Here is an 18444-nt window from a genome sequence, read left to right on the forward strand (position 1 = left end):
AGCAAGGGATCTTTTATATGCACCATCCCACAGACAGGATAACACATACCTCACGGCCTGGATAATACCAGTCGTGGTGCACTGGCTGGTGATGAGAATAGCTCAATGGGCCCACCAACGGGGGTCAATCCTAGACCGACCGCGCATCAGGCGGGACGCTTCACCACGGGGCTACATACCGCCACTCCACATCAAGGAATGAACCATGAGATAGAATACGATGTTGATAGCCTATATAAAATATCCACATTTCCCGAAACATCAAGGAATGAACCATGAGATAGATAGATACGCTGTGATAGCCTATAATAAATGATCCACAACGGGGGTCAATCCTAGACTCACCTGGGAAGCAATACGACAAAGTAGGAATGATTGATATTAAATGAGCCAGGCACAAAAGGGTCAATGTTAGAAGAGTACAGTAGTACCCACGAGGACAGGAAGTTCAACCATGAATAGAACCTCTGTGCCATTAACAGATTACGTGTCATTAGAAAACCTATAGCAATGAAAACAGAAATAAGGGGAGTTTTCCATTGTAAAGATCCAGAGATCATAGTAGGCCTATTAATACGCTAATAAGCCGATATCAACCTCATTTGTAAGCTCATTGAAAACCTATAACTAGCCTCAAAATTGTTTGCTAATTCCGTCGACTCATGATTGAAGGCCTAAACACATTAAAGTTTTTGTTTAAAAAACACATTAGAAAAGCAATCTAGGTTCAAAATGCCATTTAGTAATTCCGTCGACTTCATGATTGAAAGTAAACACATTAAAAGTTTTTGTTTAAAAAACCATTAGAGCAAATCAATCATCGGTTATGGATGCAATTTTCAGAATCAATCCGCTACCGTAATCTTTTATATGCACTTTCCTATAGACGGGACTCACAAACCACAGCCTTGGGACACTGGCTGGAACAGAAAACCCCAATAAATCCTTCACCGGTGTTTGATCCAGACTCCAACCATCTCGGGCGAGCGCTCTACAAGGCGACATAAAATCCCTCACGGTTATCCAATAAAGGATTAATGTGTTCTTGTGGTGTCCTTAACGCGACATCGAAAACAGCAACATTCGATTGATCCCTGATGTCGCCATTGACTCAATGTGGAGAACATAACCAGTTTAGAGAATGCGTTTCTAATCGGTCTGGCTTTACACAGTCCTTATGTTCAACATCAAACAGCCGCGTAGGAACGATATCTGGAGATGAGTGTGGTAGTGGTGGCCAGAGGCACAGCCTACATAGTTGGGGGACACAATTCTAATTTTTACCTTTACAAAGAGAGAAAGAAAGAAATGTATATCAAACGACCGTGGTCTAGAACCAATTGGCAATTTGACAGTTTCGGTTTCAAGATTAAAATTTTGAGAGGCAGAGATTGCTTCCCACTCTACATTATTAATTTCAAGCATTGCCGTCAGCTACAAAGAATCAAAATAACATTTGTGGAAGGTCAGTGGAACATGATACCACACGAGTTAGTGACAGATCGATCCTGAAATCCATCTCACCAGACATTCGACGGCCGTGGTGTGTACTATCCTGTCTGTGGGATGGTGCATATAAAAGATCTATAGCCCATAAAGTGGCGTCAGCGGGTTTTTCTCTCAATATCCGTGTGGTTCTCAAGTGTGTCAGGCGCCATATGACCGTAAATAAAATGCGCCGAATGAGTAATTAAAAAAAAAAAAAAATTCTTTCTCCCACCAGTCAAATGCCATCCCACCCACATCTACTAAATCTGAAGGGCCACATCTTAGCATAATGTAGAATCGAATCGGCACTTGGCAAAATAATGGTAGATTCCATGAATCTCCGTAGTGCCGCATCTATAGGACACACTCCCCGAGACGACCTTTTACTGGAGATTTCATCATTCTTCCACCACCAGAGGGGGAAAAATGTTTTATTCAGACGCACCAACATTTGAAAGAATACCCCAATTTAAAACCATTGCAATGCTACATCATAGGATGCTTTGGCCAAACATGCCACAGAGAGTGAGGCCCAAATCTGCTCTCACCATGCAGGAATTTGTGGTGCTATTAATTTTGCTTGTTTTTGTGTTGCAATTAACCGCACGATTTGGAAGGTTCGTTGAAGTAAATTTGAGGAGCTATTGAACTAATTTTTAACTTAGGTTTGCTGCCGACTATAGCTCTTTCTAGAACCTATTACGAGTCCGTCACGGTTGGTATCCCATAGTTGCACCCTGGTTTAACACTCATGATCTTAGCGTTACGAAACCGTAATTTTATTAAGGGACATGTTTCAGACTAATAAAATATTTCTACGATTAAACTTACATATTAAATATATTTTCTTGTTTAGAATATCAGTGTCTGTATATTCAATGTTTCTGGTTGTCATATTTGTAAGAAGCCCAAAATGGATTCGGTCTTCAAATAATTTCGTATGTATGAAAACATATTTTACCTAGTAAAAATATTAGAACGATCAGAAACACGTTTAATATACAGCCACTAATATTTTATGCAGAAAAATATATTTGATATGTAATTACAATAATTAAAAACGCTCCGTTAGTCGACAACATTAAAAGTTGCAGTAAACTCGGTAATGTCCCTTTAAAACAATACTAGGCTGTGATGGTAAATAAAAATGGTGTACCCTCCAATAATTCCGTTTTAAAACAATTACATGGCATCAGTCATATGGTCAAAGATCGCACACAGAGGAGAGGAAATCTGCTTTCACCATGCAGTGTGCTACTTTTTCTGATTAGCAGCAAGATCTCTTTTATATGCACTATTCCAGACAGTATAGTACATGCCATAGCCTTTGTGGATCACTGGCTGGAACATGAAATGGCCCAATGGGACTCACTGACTGGGATCGATCCCAGACTGATCACACATAAAGCAAGTGCTTTCCCACTGCTCTCTACCCTCTCCGCCCCCCCCCCCCCCCCCCCCCCCCCCCAATCAATCTACTAATGGAGATCACAGCCTTTGACATATGGGCTATGAAAAACTGGTTCAAGCAACACAAAACCACACAAACTGTCCACTGTTTTAATTTTTGTTTCTGCACATTAATTTATTCTTTTTCAGATTTTCCAGCGGCAAGCTGCTTTGTTCCTCTCAATCTTCCTGTACGTCTTGCAGCAATCAGACCAACCTGGAAAGAGAAGAACATAAATTTTGTGAAATACATTTTTCTTTCTTTCTTTTGTTTAACAATACCACTAGAGCACATTGTTTTATTAATTTCTTAATTCTCTTGATGTGCTTAATATACAAGTTTGTTTTGTTTAACACCACCGCTAGAGAATATGGATTTATTTATCATCAGCTACTGGATGTCACTAATTTGGTAAATCTGACATTCTTAGAGAGTAAACATGCAACATTTTTGCATTCGAAGCAACCAGGGTTTCTGCCAGGGGTAAAACATGTATGGCGCCATACCCAGAAGTTTTTGCAGATTTGTTTCTTTAAGTTAACCTTTTGACAAAATTAATTACTCATCATTACTGTATGATTTTCTTAACACTAACCCTAGACTTGACCCATTGCTTTCTGAGGGAGGTCCCACATACTCCTTATTGACTGGTTGTATTTAGTTCCATAGCGCCATACCCAAAAATTTCTTTCTGGTGGAAACACTGGCATGGGATCTTTTATATGCACTATCCCACAAGACATGATAGCACATACCACAACCTTTGATGGCACTCAATATTAAGCGGATTTATCCAGGATTTTTCAGCAGGGTCCCACGTCCGATTGGATTATGAAAATTATATTGCTATTTAATGGGATGATTTCATAGACCACTAACTACTGCAACGCACCATTGTTACCTTCTTGCTTGCAATACAACTTAGGTAGTGCTTAATTAATTTCCAGATGTGTGCAGTCATCCACTAAATTGATTTTAACAGGCCTTGCTTTTTAAAGTGCGTGGGTGCAATCACACTCGTACAGCACATGTAATTTCAATCTGATGTGTGAAAAACGGCACGTTACACTCAACAAATGGTACACGAAAAACAGATTGGTATATTTATTACTTCCACTGTTTACAAAAATCAAGTTTTCATAGCTCATTTAGCCGATAGAAAGGTCCTTTTACTAAAACAATAAAATTAAAAACATGGCAGTGGCTTCCATGCAGTCGTTAAACTGGCATTTCTCTTTGTTGAACAAATCAGAAAATACTGGTTTAATAGACAATTTTGTAGACATACAAGTCAAAATCCAATCGGAGCTACACGGTTTGTTTTATTTATTTTGGAGAGTGATTTTTCACTCGCCTTAGCATATTGAGGTGTGTGATTTTCCACTCGTCTATAATTTTCAAAAACCAAGTACTGTTTTAAGACAATTTTAATATATTTCAGAACTAAACTGAGGGACGTACCTTTCTACCAGCGGGCGTGTCTCTTCGGACTGTGGAAGCTTTACCAATATGTTGATGGTTACCACCACCATGGGGATGCTCAACAGGCTGTAAAAGAGAGAAACAAAAAATCAATATAAACATTTAAAAAACATAAGTTGTGAAGACTAATGAAGGGAAATAACTCTAAACATTTACGGTGAATCACTTTTCAACTTGCTTGTTTCCCTTTTATACGTTCTATTTTTTTGGAATATTATAGCCAAAATATGTTCCACTTCATGTTTTCAGGTTGGTATATAACTAAAGCATCTTAAAGCCTGTTCAATTTATGTAGTAGCCAATATTGTCCCTTTTCCAACATAAAATATGTAAGAATAAGATAGGATAACACTTAAACAAGTCACCGTAACACACACAAATACATTTTTACAAACATGTTTGAAGAACCCATAAATTTAACAAAACTTTTTTCTTTTTTTGTGTGGTTAATAGCACATGAAGACATTTAAAACTATGACTAGTCTACAACATATTACAGCCTTTGTTACACCAGTTGTGGAGCACAGAGCTTTAGATTGTACCAAAGCTGAGACGATAAAAAAGTTTGTTTTATTTAACGACGCCACTAGAGCACACCAATTTTTTTATCTTATCATCGGCTATTGGACGTCAAACATATGGTTATTCTGACACTGTTTTTTTAAAGGAAACCCGCTGTTGCCACTCAGGCTACTCTTTTACGACAGGCAGCAAGGGATCTTTTATTTGCGCTTCCCACAGGCAGGATAGCACAAACCATGACCTTTGTTGAACCGGTTATGGATCACTGGTCGGTGCAAGTGGTTTACACCTACCCATTGAGCCTTGCGGAGCACTCACTCAGGGTTTGGAGTGGGTATCTGGATTAAAAATCCCATGCCTCGACTGGGATCCGAACCCAGTACCTACCAGCCTGTAGACCGATAGCCTAACCACGACGCCACAGAGGCCTGTCTGAGGCGATAAAGGGTGTGCGCAAAATAAGTATGCTCAAATGAAGTACAAACATGCTAACCTCAAAATCAATTGATGTTAAGCTGCACTTAAGATTGAAAAACTTGAAATAAATTCTGAATATGTGTAACTCTTTACCAGCTGTTATGCTCAGGACAGATCCAAATCACTGGGAGTATGGACTAGCCCAATGGGCCAACTGACGGTAGAAAATGTTTTATTTAACAATGCACTCCACACATTGTATTTATGGCGTCAGATATATGGTCAAGGACCACACAGATAGAGAGAAAATCTGCTGTCGCCACTTCATGGGCTACTCTTTTCAATTAGCAGCAAGGGATCTTTTATATACACCATCCCACAGACAAGATAGCACATACCACAGCCTTTGATATACCAGCCGTGGTGCACATGGGCCAACAGACGGGGATCGATCCCAAACCTACCACACATCAAGCAAGTGCTTTACCACTGGGCAACGTCCCGCCCCCCGAACGTAAATAGAAATATTGCCACCAATGATGTCCAGCACAAAAAATACATCGGCTATTGGTAAATATAAACAGTAAATGTTGAACCACATCAATATAACCAATGTTCAGTGACTTACGTTCATGGCCACACCACGGACTTTAGGCCAGCAGTTTCTCTTCACCTTGTACTTGTGGTAAGCTCGTCCAGCCTTCAGGATGGGTTTGTCGATACGCCCACCTCCAGCAACAATACCTTAACACAAGAGAAAGAAATGTTTTATTTTATGATGCACTCAACTCATTGTATTTACAGTTATATGGTTAAGGACTACACGGATATTTACAGAGGAAACCTGCTGTCGCCACTTCATGGGCTACCGTTTCCGATTAGCAGCAAGGGATCTTTTGCATGCACCATCCCACAGACAGGATAGTACATACCAAGGCCTTTGTTACACCAGCTGTGGAGCACTGGCTGGAACGAGAAATAGCCCAATAGGTCCACCAACTGAGATCGATCCTAGACCGGATCGCGCATCAAACGAACGCTTTAGCACTGGGCTAAATCCCGCCCTGCACTGGAATGGGGCAAATTCAAAGCAGACATGATAGATGCGAAAATCACAGGTCTATGTGAACAGCTACCGTAACACTTACTACCACTGCATTTTGCCCAGCTACTTACCAACCATGGCTCTGTTAGCTGACGGCATGGCCTTCTTGCTGCCAGACGGCAGCTTGACACGTGTTCTCTTCGTGTCGGGGTTGTGCGATATCACTGTGGCGTAGTTGCCCGATGCTCGGGCCAGCTTGCCACGGTCTCCAGTCTTTTCTTCCAAACTACAAACAATCGTTCCCTCAGGCATCATGCCAACTGGCAAAATGTTGCCAATCTGTAGAGAGGCTGGGGAGAAATAAATTAAACATGAAAATGACTTTCAAATTAACTTAAATTTAACTAACAAATTTAAAGTTAAATTTGAAAAATAAAATTCAATTTAAAGAAACAAACCTTACAGGTAACACTGCACTTTAATTAAACACCTCTGAAAGCACGAATCCGACTGGATCTCGACTACAATTCATGGTAGTAAAACCTGTCTATTACCGTTCGCAAATTTCTGACATTGACAGGGGTGCAGAAAGTACTTACCTGCTCGACAAATGCAAGTAAAAATTCTGACAGACGAGTTAAAAAAATATAACTTACTAGACCGACGGGCGATCTGGTTTTGTAAATTAAGGTATCGGCGAGGTGGGTGGTTTTTTTTTTTCCTTTTTAATTTCGTTTGTCATGTGATGATGATCATTTGGCCAACCAAGTGTTATTAATAATGGTTTTTTTCAAATTTGTATCTATCATTTGAAGTGTATATTGTTAAACAATAATATTTTGATCTATGGGCTGGCGGACTAGTAGAAATATTGGCGGCTAGTACATTTTAGTTGGTTCTGGTCTGGAAGGCTAGTTAAATATTTTCCATTTCTGCACCCCTGATAGATCATCGCCATAACTTAACTAAAGGTCTGAACATTTTGCAATGAAAAAGAAATGTTTCATTTAACGACGCACTCAACACATTTTATTTACGGTTATATGGCGTCAGACATGGTCAAGGACCACACAGATTTTGAGAGGAAACCCGCTGTCGCCACTTCATGGGCTACTCTTTCCGATTAGCAGCAAGGGATCTTTTATTTGCACTTCCTACAGGCAGGATAGCACAAACTATGGCCTTTGTTGAACCAGTTATGGACCATTGGTCGGTGCAAGTAGTTTACACCTACCCATCGAGCCTTGCGGAGCACTCACTCAGGGTTTAGAGTCGGTATCCGGATTAAAAATCCCATGCCTCGACTGGGATCCGAACCCAGTACCTACCAGCCTGTTGACCGATGGCCTAACCACGACACTGGTTTCATTTTGCAATGATGCCACAGACATGATTACATGCATACTACAGCCGTTGATATAACAATTGTGGTGTACTGGCTGAACAAGAAATTGCCCAATGTGCCATTCGACAAGTGAGCACTTTACCATTGGGTTACGTCCCACCCCACCTGACAACAATGCTGGGTTATGGTTTTACATCTCAGATATTGAGCTCTCCACATAAAATTCAGGTCAAAGTGAAGAATATTTGTATTCATCACAGATGCAGAACCAACTCCAGCAGCCTTGTTTGATTATCGTTAACACGTAAATTAAACAGTCATCTTGAAAATCTATTGCACAAATATACTAAAGTGTGAAAAATTTCCACTTCAAAGATTAAAGAATATATAGGTAGGCAGATATAAAAAAAATTATATATGACAATCTTGTTAAGTATCTTGAAGCAATGCTCATATCAAAACTAAGTTATTTTTTGGTCCCACTGTTTAAAATGACAAATAAAAAAATTGTTAGCAATAGCATCTACAGCAGTATGCAAATATTCAGCCGATCGATTAAAACTGAAATATATTTAGCAAATAAAACTTGATTTTGCATTTGTTATATAGCTGAGCTGTACTGACATTTCAAGTTTCAAGTAAGTTGATTCAAATAGGTTTCAGGTTTGAAGATTAACCAAAATTAGTACGTATTTTAACGGGTTCAAACTTGGTCTATTATTTTATGTATACAAATGAATTGATATAAAACTAGTTTCAAATGTAACCATTGTCCATTTTATTATTTTCAAGATCCACATTTTTAAATTTTCACATTTATTCTTCAATTTGATAACACCAGACAACAAAGGTGGGCTGTGCTTAGATACATCTCAGATATAAAGTTCTCCACATAAAATTCAGGTCAAAGTGAAGAAAATTTTCATTCATCACAGATGGGAGGTGTATACACATCAAGGAAGGAAATGTTTTATTTAATGGCGCACTCAACACATTTTATTTGCGGTTACATGGCATCAGAGACATGATTAAGAACCACAGATATTGAGAGAAGAAACTCATTGTCGCCACTTCATGGGCTACTGTTTTTGATTAGCAGCAAGGGATTTTTTATATGTACCATCCCACAGACAGTATAGTACATACCACAGCCTTTGTTACACCATTGTGGAGCAGTGGCTGGGACGACCTGCCCCAAAAAGAAAATGGGTCAAATTTAGGGTTATGGTTAATAAAAATCATACGTAATGACAAGATTAATTTTGTCAAAAGATTAACTTAAAAAAACATCTGCAAAAACATTTGGGTATGGTGCATACCCGTAAATTACCCTGTGGCAGGAACCATGCTAACATGTACCATGATACAAGTACCATACTAAGATCCAGCAAAAACATTACCTTTTTTGCCACAGTAGAGAAACTGGCCAGTGTACATGCCCTCGGCAGCGACGAACGTTTCAGTTTTCAATTTGTAGCGATACGGGTCGCGGAAAACCACCTTCGCAAGCGGAGCTCCTCGGCCAGGATCGTGGATTATGTCCTACAAGAACAGAAAGAGTCTTGTTTAAAGCCATAGTACTTATCAAGAGTTTACAAGGTTTGCTTTTGTAAGCCTCTGAATATTGCGAGAATAATTGTTTTGTTCGTGCGTCGACCACGCAATCTAATTATTTAGCGTAACCTATTTTCCGTTCACGAATTAAATTTACAACAATGGGTTACACAAACAGAAAATAGGTTACCTGAATTTGTTTCTAAGCAACCGATAAATGGTTTATGCAAATATTTAATTCTTAGATGCCCATTTTGTCTAAATAATGAATTAATATTGAAAAATAGTTATTTACTTGGGTTACTTAACATAGCAGCTATACCAATCACACATGTCGTCCGTTTGTGTGTATGTGTGTGTAAGTGTGCATGCGATTGTTGTTTTTATATTTCCCCAAACAATTTTACTTTTTTCTTATGTCAAACTAAAGTGAATTTCTATATAAACTGTGAATATTTATAATATAAAGGAAAGGAATGTTAGTTTACTTATCACCTCGTTATTAAAGGAGACCGGACACCAAACCATATATACGCCGTAATAATTGTTTGCTGTCATAAACCATAACACGCAACTACCGCGCTCCCCATATTGACCAAGTTAAGCGTGCCAGTCTTGGTTGGGGGTTTTTTCCGCCGATCTCCAATGTTTGCCGGAAACTGTCGACAGTTGATGAGCTAGACCCGTGACGTCATCGATGAGAGGCAAACTGAAGAAACTACCAAGCAGCATGGACGAACTTAGTGATTCGAGCGACGAAGAATTGTGTCCAGCTTGTGCTAATGGCATCAAACCGTATCAGTTTGAACCACTTATCAGAGACTTTGTCCCTAATCCTGGAAATGTTGTCTTAGACGAAAATTCAGATGAATCAACTGCCGACGAAGACAAGGAAGCCACACAGTCATAGACTAGCATACAAGCATTTTTTTAAACATAATTTTTTATGACATTTTTAATGTAAACTGAAGCAAAGCACACAAAATTTTATAATATTTCATCATAAATCTTGTTCAGCATAGATGTAAATATGACACGTCAGTGGATATTCCATAGGCCGATTTCACAAATTTGCAAAAAGCGTCCCCTCCCCACCAAAGCAAAATACAATAATTTAACAAAAAACTTTGTTCTCTTAACTAGTTACCCTCCAAGTTTTAATGTGTTTGGTTAAACCGTGTATTTTTAATTATTAAGAAAATGTGTTGCCAGTCTGCCGAAACTGTTCACAGCCGGGTACAGAACCACAGACATGTTGGAAAATATTATACTGTTGCCACATACTGACAATCACTTACAATCACATTATTATTATGTAGTCTTTGCATTTATTAATATAAAATACAACAGACCCGTAGGAACTGGGGAGGGGTGGGCCTAGGGGCTTGTTCTCCATCACACACTCTAGGATGAAAATGCATGTTTTAAGTTGTCACTACTTTGCATAAATAAAGATGATATAAAGATAAAAATCGAGTTTGTATCCCTCACTAGACTGTATTCCCCCTCCCCCTACTTCAAATATCGTTCCTACAGGCCTATACAAATGTAGATAATATGTAGAAAGTGAGGTTAGGAACCAGTTCCTTTTATCTTTAGGATTTTGTAATGATGATTTCAAACCAACTGTTTTTGGTAGTTTGCTCCACATACTGACATAAAACACATTTGTTATATATTGGAATAAAAAAAAAAAAATTACAATATATCCAGTGTTATTTTCTTTAATCATTCATGGAGGAAGAAGGAAGTCCTGATGAACATATATTACAGGTAAAACAAAATAATATATGATGCTTATTCCATGTGGTAACTATTGTTAATTTTCCTTTAAATTGCTAGATGCCAAAAGTGATTAATTATATTATTTTATGGCAAGTCGAAAATTAGACGACCAATTGTTTCAACCTCTGCCAAAGGTACCAGGTTTTCTGCCAGAAAATAATTTGAGGGTACATAATAAAACAGGCCCATAAGAACTGGGGGGGGGGGGAGAGAGAGAGAGAGACACACGGGACAGGTGCCCCCTACTTGTGAGCCTTTCTTTATCACATTAATTTTTGCCACTGGAACCAAAATCTGATGTAGAGTTTATACCCGGTCCGTTTGGTGTAGAGTATTTTTAATATGATATACATAAAGCATTGAAAAGTACAATTTTATTATGCTTTAATAATCGACATTAGCTTAAAACTAATTAAACATCATTCCTTCTGGCCACAGTACACGTTGCTCCTGCCAAAGTGTTAGCATTTTAATTTTAATGACAATATACTGAACTGACTATAAACATTGTTAACTAACGTAATAATTCACGTTTTGAAGGTGTTTTGTTATAAGGTTAACAAACCAACTAGATAAAGAGATGTTAGTATGGAGTCATTATGGGCGGTTGGTGAAAATTAATTTGGTAATTATAGGTAAATAAATGTGAAGTTTAAATATTCGTATGTGAACAAATTGCAATACCTTTATTTAAAGTATATCTTAAGTACATACTTGTTTTATTTTCACATTGTAAATGTACCATAACCTGCTGTATTTAGTTGGTGTAAAGCCCGTTCGACGACAATAATGCATCCATGTTTTAAAACAACTTTCGGTTTTTTGGAAATCGAAACCACGATGTTGGCCGTTTCTTGGGATGCATTGCTGTTACTGTTGCAGTTAACCATCATATAATTACGTCGACAGTATATAATAACACTAATTATCTTGTAAATTAAATTTCCGATAAACCTAGAGACAAAAAAGAAAAGAAAAGATGACTAAAAGGCACATTCAAAGAATCAACACATGTACCGGTATTGCTTGGTAACTCTCACCGATGATGTATTGCCTCGCTTTCGTTCAAATCTATGCATAATCCCGCCCACCTCTGTTTTTACCCCAAACCTAAGATGCGCAGCTGACCGGTGCCTCGCAGCGAGCCGGGAGTAATGCAGTCTTTGACGCCAACTTAATCCATTACACACTACATGTCTTTTGGTGTCCGGTCTCCTTTAATATCCATTAAATGTAAGTTCTCAACACCTCAGAACATTGTTTAAGCAAAGCTTGTTCGACACTTGTGAATTTTAAAAACAATTAGCAATTTTAATTTTGTGAAATATTTTACTTTTTTATTGAAAAAAAGTGTTTTTTTAGTAATTTTTTTAAGTTATAGATAATTTGGCAAAATGTTCTATAGCTAACCCTTTTAAAGAAATATCAATTGGTCAAGCAACAGCAATGAATACTTTTTGAAAAGACTGGTTTTGTTTCAGTGCATATACCTTGATTATTCCCTTAATGTAGCCATGTCTCTCTGCAAAGTCTACTGGTCGCAACTTCGCTGCTCCCTTCCTATGTTTTGTGTGAGCCTTGAAAACACTTCCTGGACCCTTTCTTTGGGCACGGATAACTCGGCCCATGATTGCTGAAAAAACAAGAATATAACATCAAACTGGTCTCTAAACAAAAACTTTTTAACCAAGGTTCACAACCGTCACCCTCTGCGTCCTTGTTTCGTGTTCGTATACAATAAATATAACATTACATCTATTTTTTTTAATGATACTTTTTATTTCAATTATTTTTAAAACTTACAACATAATATTTTGTCTAAAATCCTGAACAATAAACTTTGTGTAATATAGAACAACTTTTCTGACAGGTCAAGGTAAGTAAACCAGTTTTATTTACATTGTAATAACGTAGCATATTTGAATTAGAATGATTGTCAGTATTCTAATGATGGCACTTAGCTTCCACAAAAAAGCAAAATGGCAATAAGCAAAAAAGTTTGTATTTTCTGTCTTTGATCTGAACGAAATCAGTATAGGTGATATGGTCATTATTTAGTGTATATACGGAATCTGTGTCATTATAATGTATTTTTCACGATTTCTGGGATGCGATAGGCATTTAAAAATAAAAGCTGAACTGATTTTAAAAAGCTGAAACCTCTGTACCATACCGATATAAAAGTCGTTTTTTGAGCATTTCAGATTAAATCCAGTGAAAATTATTTTACACAAAAAAGCTGAAATCGGTTAAAAAGCTAAAAAAAAATCACATCCCCGAGTTATTTATCGTAGTTGTTAACAATGTGGTTCGGACTTTAGAGCGAGTAAATCATACTTGGGATTAGCCAGAGTACTTAGAATGCTAGACGGACATTTAGACAGTTATCAACACTCCCTTAATGTCAGAGACCAATCTATATGAATTCTGCTCAATCGCTGCATTCCAAATGGTAGTCAAAGATTCCCACTCTAATACAAAAACAATACTTTGCAGTGTGCGATTTTAAGGCGAGTCCAGGAACCCGAGGCTTTATCAAATTTATATAGATTGGCATCCGACGGTAAGCCTAAGGAAGTGCCGATAACTGTCCAAATGTGTCCAACAGGGAACGCCTTTTTTCACACTATGGAATTTACTACAAATTATTTACTTCTGAGCCATTTAGTTTTGTAACTTGCACACAATAATAGGTGGGTTTTTTTTGTTATTTCCAAAACAATTTTTACTTTTCTTCTCAAGTCAAAACAAAAAAACACTCTTGTAGAAGGATGGGACAGATTATAGATCTCTTACTGTCAGTCAGAGTACTCTGGCTAACCTGGGATGTTTTCAAGCCACTGATGAATGAATGATCATGATGCAGTACTGCCAGTAGCCAACACAACTAAAATTTATTTTATTGAACACGTATAATTAAATATAGATATATTGTGATTTTTTAACCACAGAAATTTTGAATTTTCAGTGCCACTTTCTGTATTGTCAATTAACTTAACCCTAAAACAAAACGTGTTCAGAAGAAAAATAAGGAAATCATGGGAACTTGAAATAAATGCAAAAAACATGGACTGGTCAGGTCTTCTAGCAGAGATGTTCATCTTATCTCTGAAGTAAACACAAAAATAATACATGAAACATGTAATTTTATTATTAATATTCATATTTTTGTTACAGTTATTACTTGATGTATAATATTTAACTGTGATTAGTTGTCGATTTATCATCCAAATTACAACTACTCACCAACTGGTGCGATCAAATACCTAAAAGGCCGGAAATAAGGTTGGCAATTTACGACGTGACAATTGTTTTAAATATTACAATATAATTAACACATTGTTTTAATAATATAATATAAACCTTTTAATACAATCGGAAAATGGTAATAGTGTATTTAATGAATACGTTTCTTATTAAATTAACTTTTACGGCAATTCGAATTGATTGATGGTAGACTCAGATTCGTTCCGTTCGGAACATGTCGGTCATTTACGTCTACTATGATACTACCTTCCTTTCACTATTTTGTTTATTTTAACGTTATTTTGTCACAAATAGAGCATATTAATTTATTAATAATCGGCTTTTGGATGTCAAACATTTGGTAATTATTAACACATATTCTTAGAAAAAAACCTCTACAAATTTCCATTTTGCAGAAAGAGATCTTTTATGTATGCATTTTTCAAAAGGCTAGAAAGCACCATGGCCTTGATACACCAGTCGTGATCGATTTGAACGAACCCCCCCCCCCCCCCCCAAAAAAAACAACAACAACAAAAAAAAACAAAAACAAACAACACACACCACCAATCAGAGTTATACCATCGCAATGATATATTTATTACTAGTATTTTATCATTAGAGTGCGAATATATCATGTGAAAACCGATCCCGGTCTGTTATTATTATCAAGGTCTGGTTACAAAACGTACAAAACGTACAAAAAACAATACATAATTAGCACTCAGCTTGACTATACATCCAACGATAACAAAATAGTTTGGGGTTTTTTCAAAATCTTTGTAATATTCATACAAATAATTTAGAAACTACACACTTGGCGCTTCAATAACCTTATAAACATCGAACCACGCCGTTGGTTTAAACAATATTTATTAGCAAATCAAATTTGGGATTGGCCAACAGGCAAGTGCCTATATTAAGGCCTCTCCCTGCATTTAACAAATATACATGTTATACATCAAGATGGCTAGAACAATATTACAATAAAGACAACACGGATAGTTGGGAGAATAGAAGAGACAAAGAATAAATAGCTAACAGTTAGAATGGTTAAATAGTTGAATGATCTCGAAATGCTTACTATTAATAAGAAAATTCTGAACTGATTTAAATATAGAGATATTTTCTTGGACACTTAAATTTGAATCTCCAAATAGCAAAGTATGACACTTGAGATTATAATAGTTCAGTAAATGAGTATTGCGAGCTGCAACATATATTGGGCAAAAAGATAGAAAATGTTATGCATCTTCAAATGGATGGCCACAAATACAAGAAGGGTATCTTGTCACATGTCGTACAAATTTGTGACCATTCAACTTACTGGTACCCAAACGGAGTCGGCTATGTAGGATCTGTTGCCATCTATCACTTTCATAAAAATAAGATGGAACAACAGGGTCGTGTTTGTTCATTTGTATTTTAAACAATTTTAATGAAGAAGAATTTCTAATATCAGGCAAAAGATTATTCCATAATTTTACTGCTGAAGGAAAGAAGGAGTTCGAAAATAATTTTGTTCGACAAATATTTTGTAGATTCTCCGCATTACGCATGTAGTATTCATTACGTTCTGCAGCAGAGCGAGGTAGTTGTAAGGTTAAGAAAGATGGACGGTAACGTATACATGAAGGCTTAGGCCTAGGCCTAGGCTCCTATTGTTAACCATATAGGTCTATATATGATTCGATTTTTTTTTAACGCATTTTCATTTTGCGCCCGCGCCTCGTCAAAATACCGCGCCCGTGGAAAATGGCCTTTGAATAACTGATCGAAGCTAGGAAGTTAAGGTGGTTTTAATAGTGCAAATTATTACATGTAATTATTGCAGCTAAACGTCTATGCAGACAACAAATCAACAAACATAGGCGTCGAGAGCGAGGGTAGGAGAGGACAGGACAGGACAGGACAGGGCAGGACAGGGGTCACTGCACCGCAACTCCGAACACTAGACCCCCCCCCCCCCCACCCAGTTGAACGTTGAATTAATATATAACTAACACCTCAAATTAATAACACCTTCCGACAAAGCCAAAGGTAATTATTGTACATTTTGCATAGCTAAACACTGTAAAAATCATATTACATACACATTGTTTATTTGTTTGTTTATTATTATTGTTGTTATTATTATTATTATTATTATTATACTGATGGAAAGAAATACGGGAACATCAAATTGTAGACCAAATTTAATTCACAACTAGCGTAGTAATGTCGGTATTTCATACCAAGCTGTAATGTGGGATTGAATGTCTGTAGTGTTGAATGTGCTGCCTATATGTTCCCAGTCAATTTCTGACAATATTAATTGATTTTTGATGCAGTCTTTATTTCTTGTTGTTATCTGTGTGATCCTTTATTTCTTTCCATCAGTATATTCTTATTTTCTTTTTATCAGAATAGAAATCCTTCTTGTTACAAGTTTGGGTATGAAGAACGTTGGAGGGAGGGTACTGAATTCGAGTAAAAACGATTGAGATATTCGGGCAAAATGTATAAAGTTTCCATCTTTTTACTCACATTATTAGGAGCTCTGTGAAGTTGGTTACTTATTCCTCGTTCCTCGTTCCTTATTCAATATCGAATAAGTAACTGGAAATTCTGTTTCACATTCGCTTTGCGCGTATTACATGTTTGAATTTATCGACTGGTAAGGTCTTTTTGAAACCTTGCAATATTGTCAAAAACAAGTAAAAATTCGGTATTATCGTAATTATCAGAAATATTTTACAAATAAATGAGTTGCAGCAACAACAACGACTATTAGTATTACTGCTGCTGCTACTACTACTACTACTATATACGAGTATGCGTTTTTTGCCAATTTTCATTATGGCTACAGGCCATAGACGAACGACGTCGTAACGATGGGTTAGACGGCATGGACTACCACCCCGTTGTATTAGATATGTACTTAGAATATGTCTGAACATTTTGACACCTAGTCTTCCCCGGTCCATGTGGTATAAGTGCATGTAAATGCATTGCATATATACGCGTATGCATTTTCTGCCAATTTTGATTATGGCGACAGGCCATAGACGAACGACGTCGTGACGATGGGTTAGATGGCATGGACCACCACCCCGTTGCATTAGATATTGTACTTATAATATTTGCTGAACATTTCAAACCTAGCCTTGCCCGGTCCATGGGATATGAGTGCCTCAAAATATATTGTAAATACATGATTATGCGTTTTCTGCAGATTTTCATTATGGCGACAGGCCATAGACGAACGACGTTGTGACGATGGATTAGACGGCATGGACCACCACCCCGTTGTATTAGATATGTACTTAGAATATGTCTGAACACATTGACACCTAGTCTTGCCCGGTCCATGGGGTATAAGTGCACGTAAATGCATTGCATATATACGGAGTATGCGTTTTCTGCCAATTTTGCTTATGGCGACAGGCCATCGCCCGAACGGGACGTCGTGACGAATGCCAGGGGACACACCCCGTGCATTAGAAATGTACGGATTATTATAGTCTGACATTTGCAAAACCCAGCCTTGCCCAAGTCCTTGGGATATGAGGGCCTCAAAATATTGGTATATACCATGATTATGCGTTTTTCTGCCCAATGTTCATTATGGCGAACAGGCCATAGACGAACGGACGTTGGTGAAGAATGGTTAGACGGCATGGACCCACCACCCGTTGTAAACAGATATGTTACTTTAGACGCGGTGTCTGGAACACTTGACACCTAGTCTGCCCGGTTCCATGGGGTATAAGTGCACGTAAATAGATGCATCTATACGAGTAGCGTGTTCTGCACAATTGTTATCTGGCAACAGGCCCATGGACGAACGAACGTCGTGACGATGGGCTAGACGGCATGGAACAACACCCCCCCCCCCCCCGTTGTATTAGCTATGTACTTAGAATTTGTCCATGAACATTTTGGACGCTAGTCTTGCCGGTCCATGGGTATAAGTGCACGTAAAATGCATTGGATTATATACCAGTATGCGTTTTTCTGCCACATTGTTATCATGGCGACAGGGGTCATAGACGAACGACGTCGTGACGATGGGTTAGACCGGCATGGGGGGGGAAAAAAAAAAAAACACCATATGTACTTAGAATAGTG

General features: G+C 37.6%; 1 protein-coding gene and 1 non-coding gene across 3 annotated transcripts; both read right to left on the reverse strand.

Annotated features, from left to right (window-relative positions):
• Nucleotides 1-3034: 3034 nt before the first annotated feature.
• Nucleotides 3035-14354, reverse strand: LOC121373153 (60S ribosomal protein L8). Of its 2 annotated transcripts, none has more exons than XM_041499619.1 (7): nt 14335-14354; nt 12579-12721; nt 9150-9291; nt 6536-6754; nt 5988-6103; nt 4400-4486; nt 3035-3154 (listed from the first exon to the last, which is right to left on the reverse strand). In XM_041499619.1, the coding sequence occupies exons 2-7, from the start codon at nt 12714-12716 to the stop codon at nt 3074-3076; spliced, it is 783 nt and encodes a 260-aa protein (XP_041355553.1). In that variant the 5' UTR covers nt 12717-12721; nt 14335-14354; the 3' UTR covers nt 3035-3073. The 2 variants fall into 2 exon arrangements, with proteins under 2 accessions (XP_041355553.1, XP_041355544.1); XM_041499610.1 differs by having other exon boundaries at nt 14273-14340.
• Nucleotides 8620-8686, reverse strand: LOC121376058. The gene has a single exon (XR_005958394.1). It is a non-coding gene; the product is annotated as a small nucleolar RNA SNORD37 (small nucleolar RNA).
• Nucleotides 14355-18444: the final 4090 nt, after the last annotated feature.

Source organism: Gigantopelta aegis, chromosome 1 (assembly GCF_016097555.1).
Source record: "Gigantopelta aegis isolate Gae_Host chromosome 1, Gae_host_genome, whole genome shotgun sequence".
In the NCBI taxonomy this organism is placed as follows: Eukaryota; Metazoa; Mollusca; class Gastropoda; order Neomphalida; family Peltospiridae; genus Gigantopelta; species Gigantopelta aegis.

Coding starts and splice junctions, on each gene's coding strand:
- LOC121373153 (XM_041499610.1), bottom strand. CDS start 14,315: ATGATAAATCGACAACTAATCACAGTTAAATATTATACATCAA. Junction 6,755..9,149: donor TCTCTACTGTGGCAAAAAAG/GTAATGTTTTTG, acceptor ATTTCTCCCCAG/CCTCTCTACAGATTGGCAAC. Junction 6,104..6,535: donor AGCTAACAGAGCCATGGTTG/GTAAGTAGCTGG, acceptor TCTTGTGTTAAG/GTATTGTTGCTGGAGGTGGG.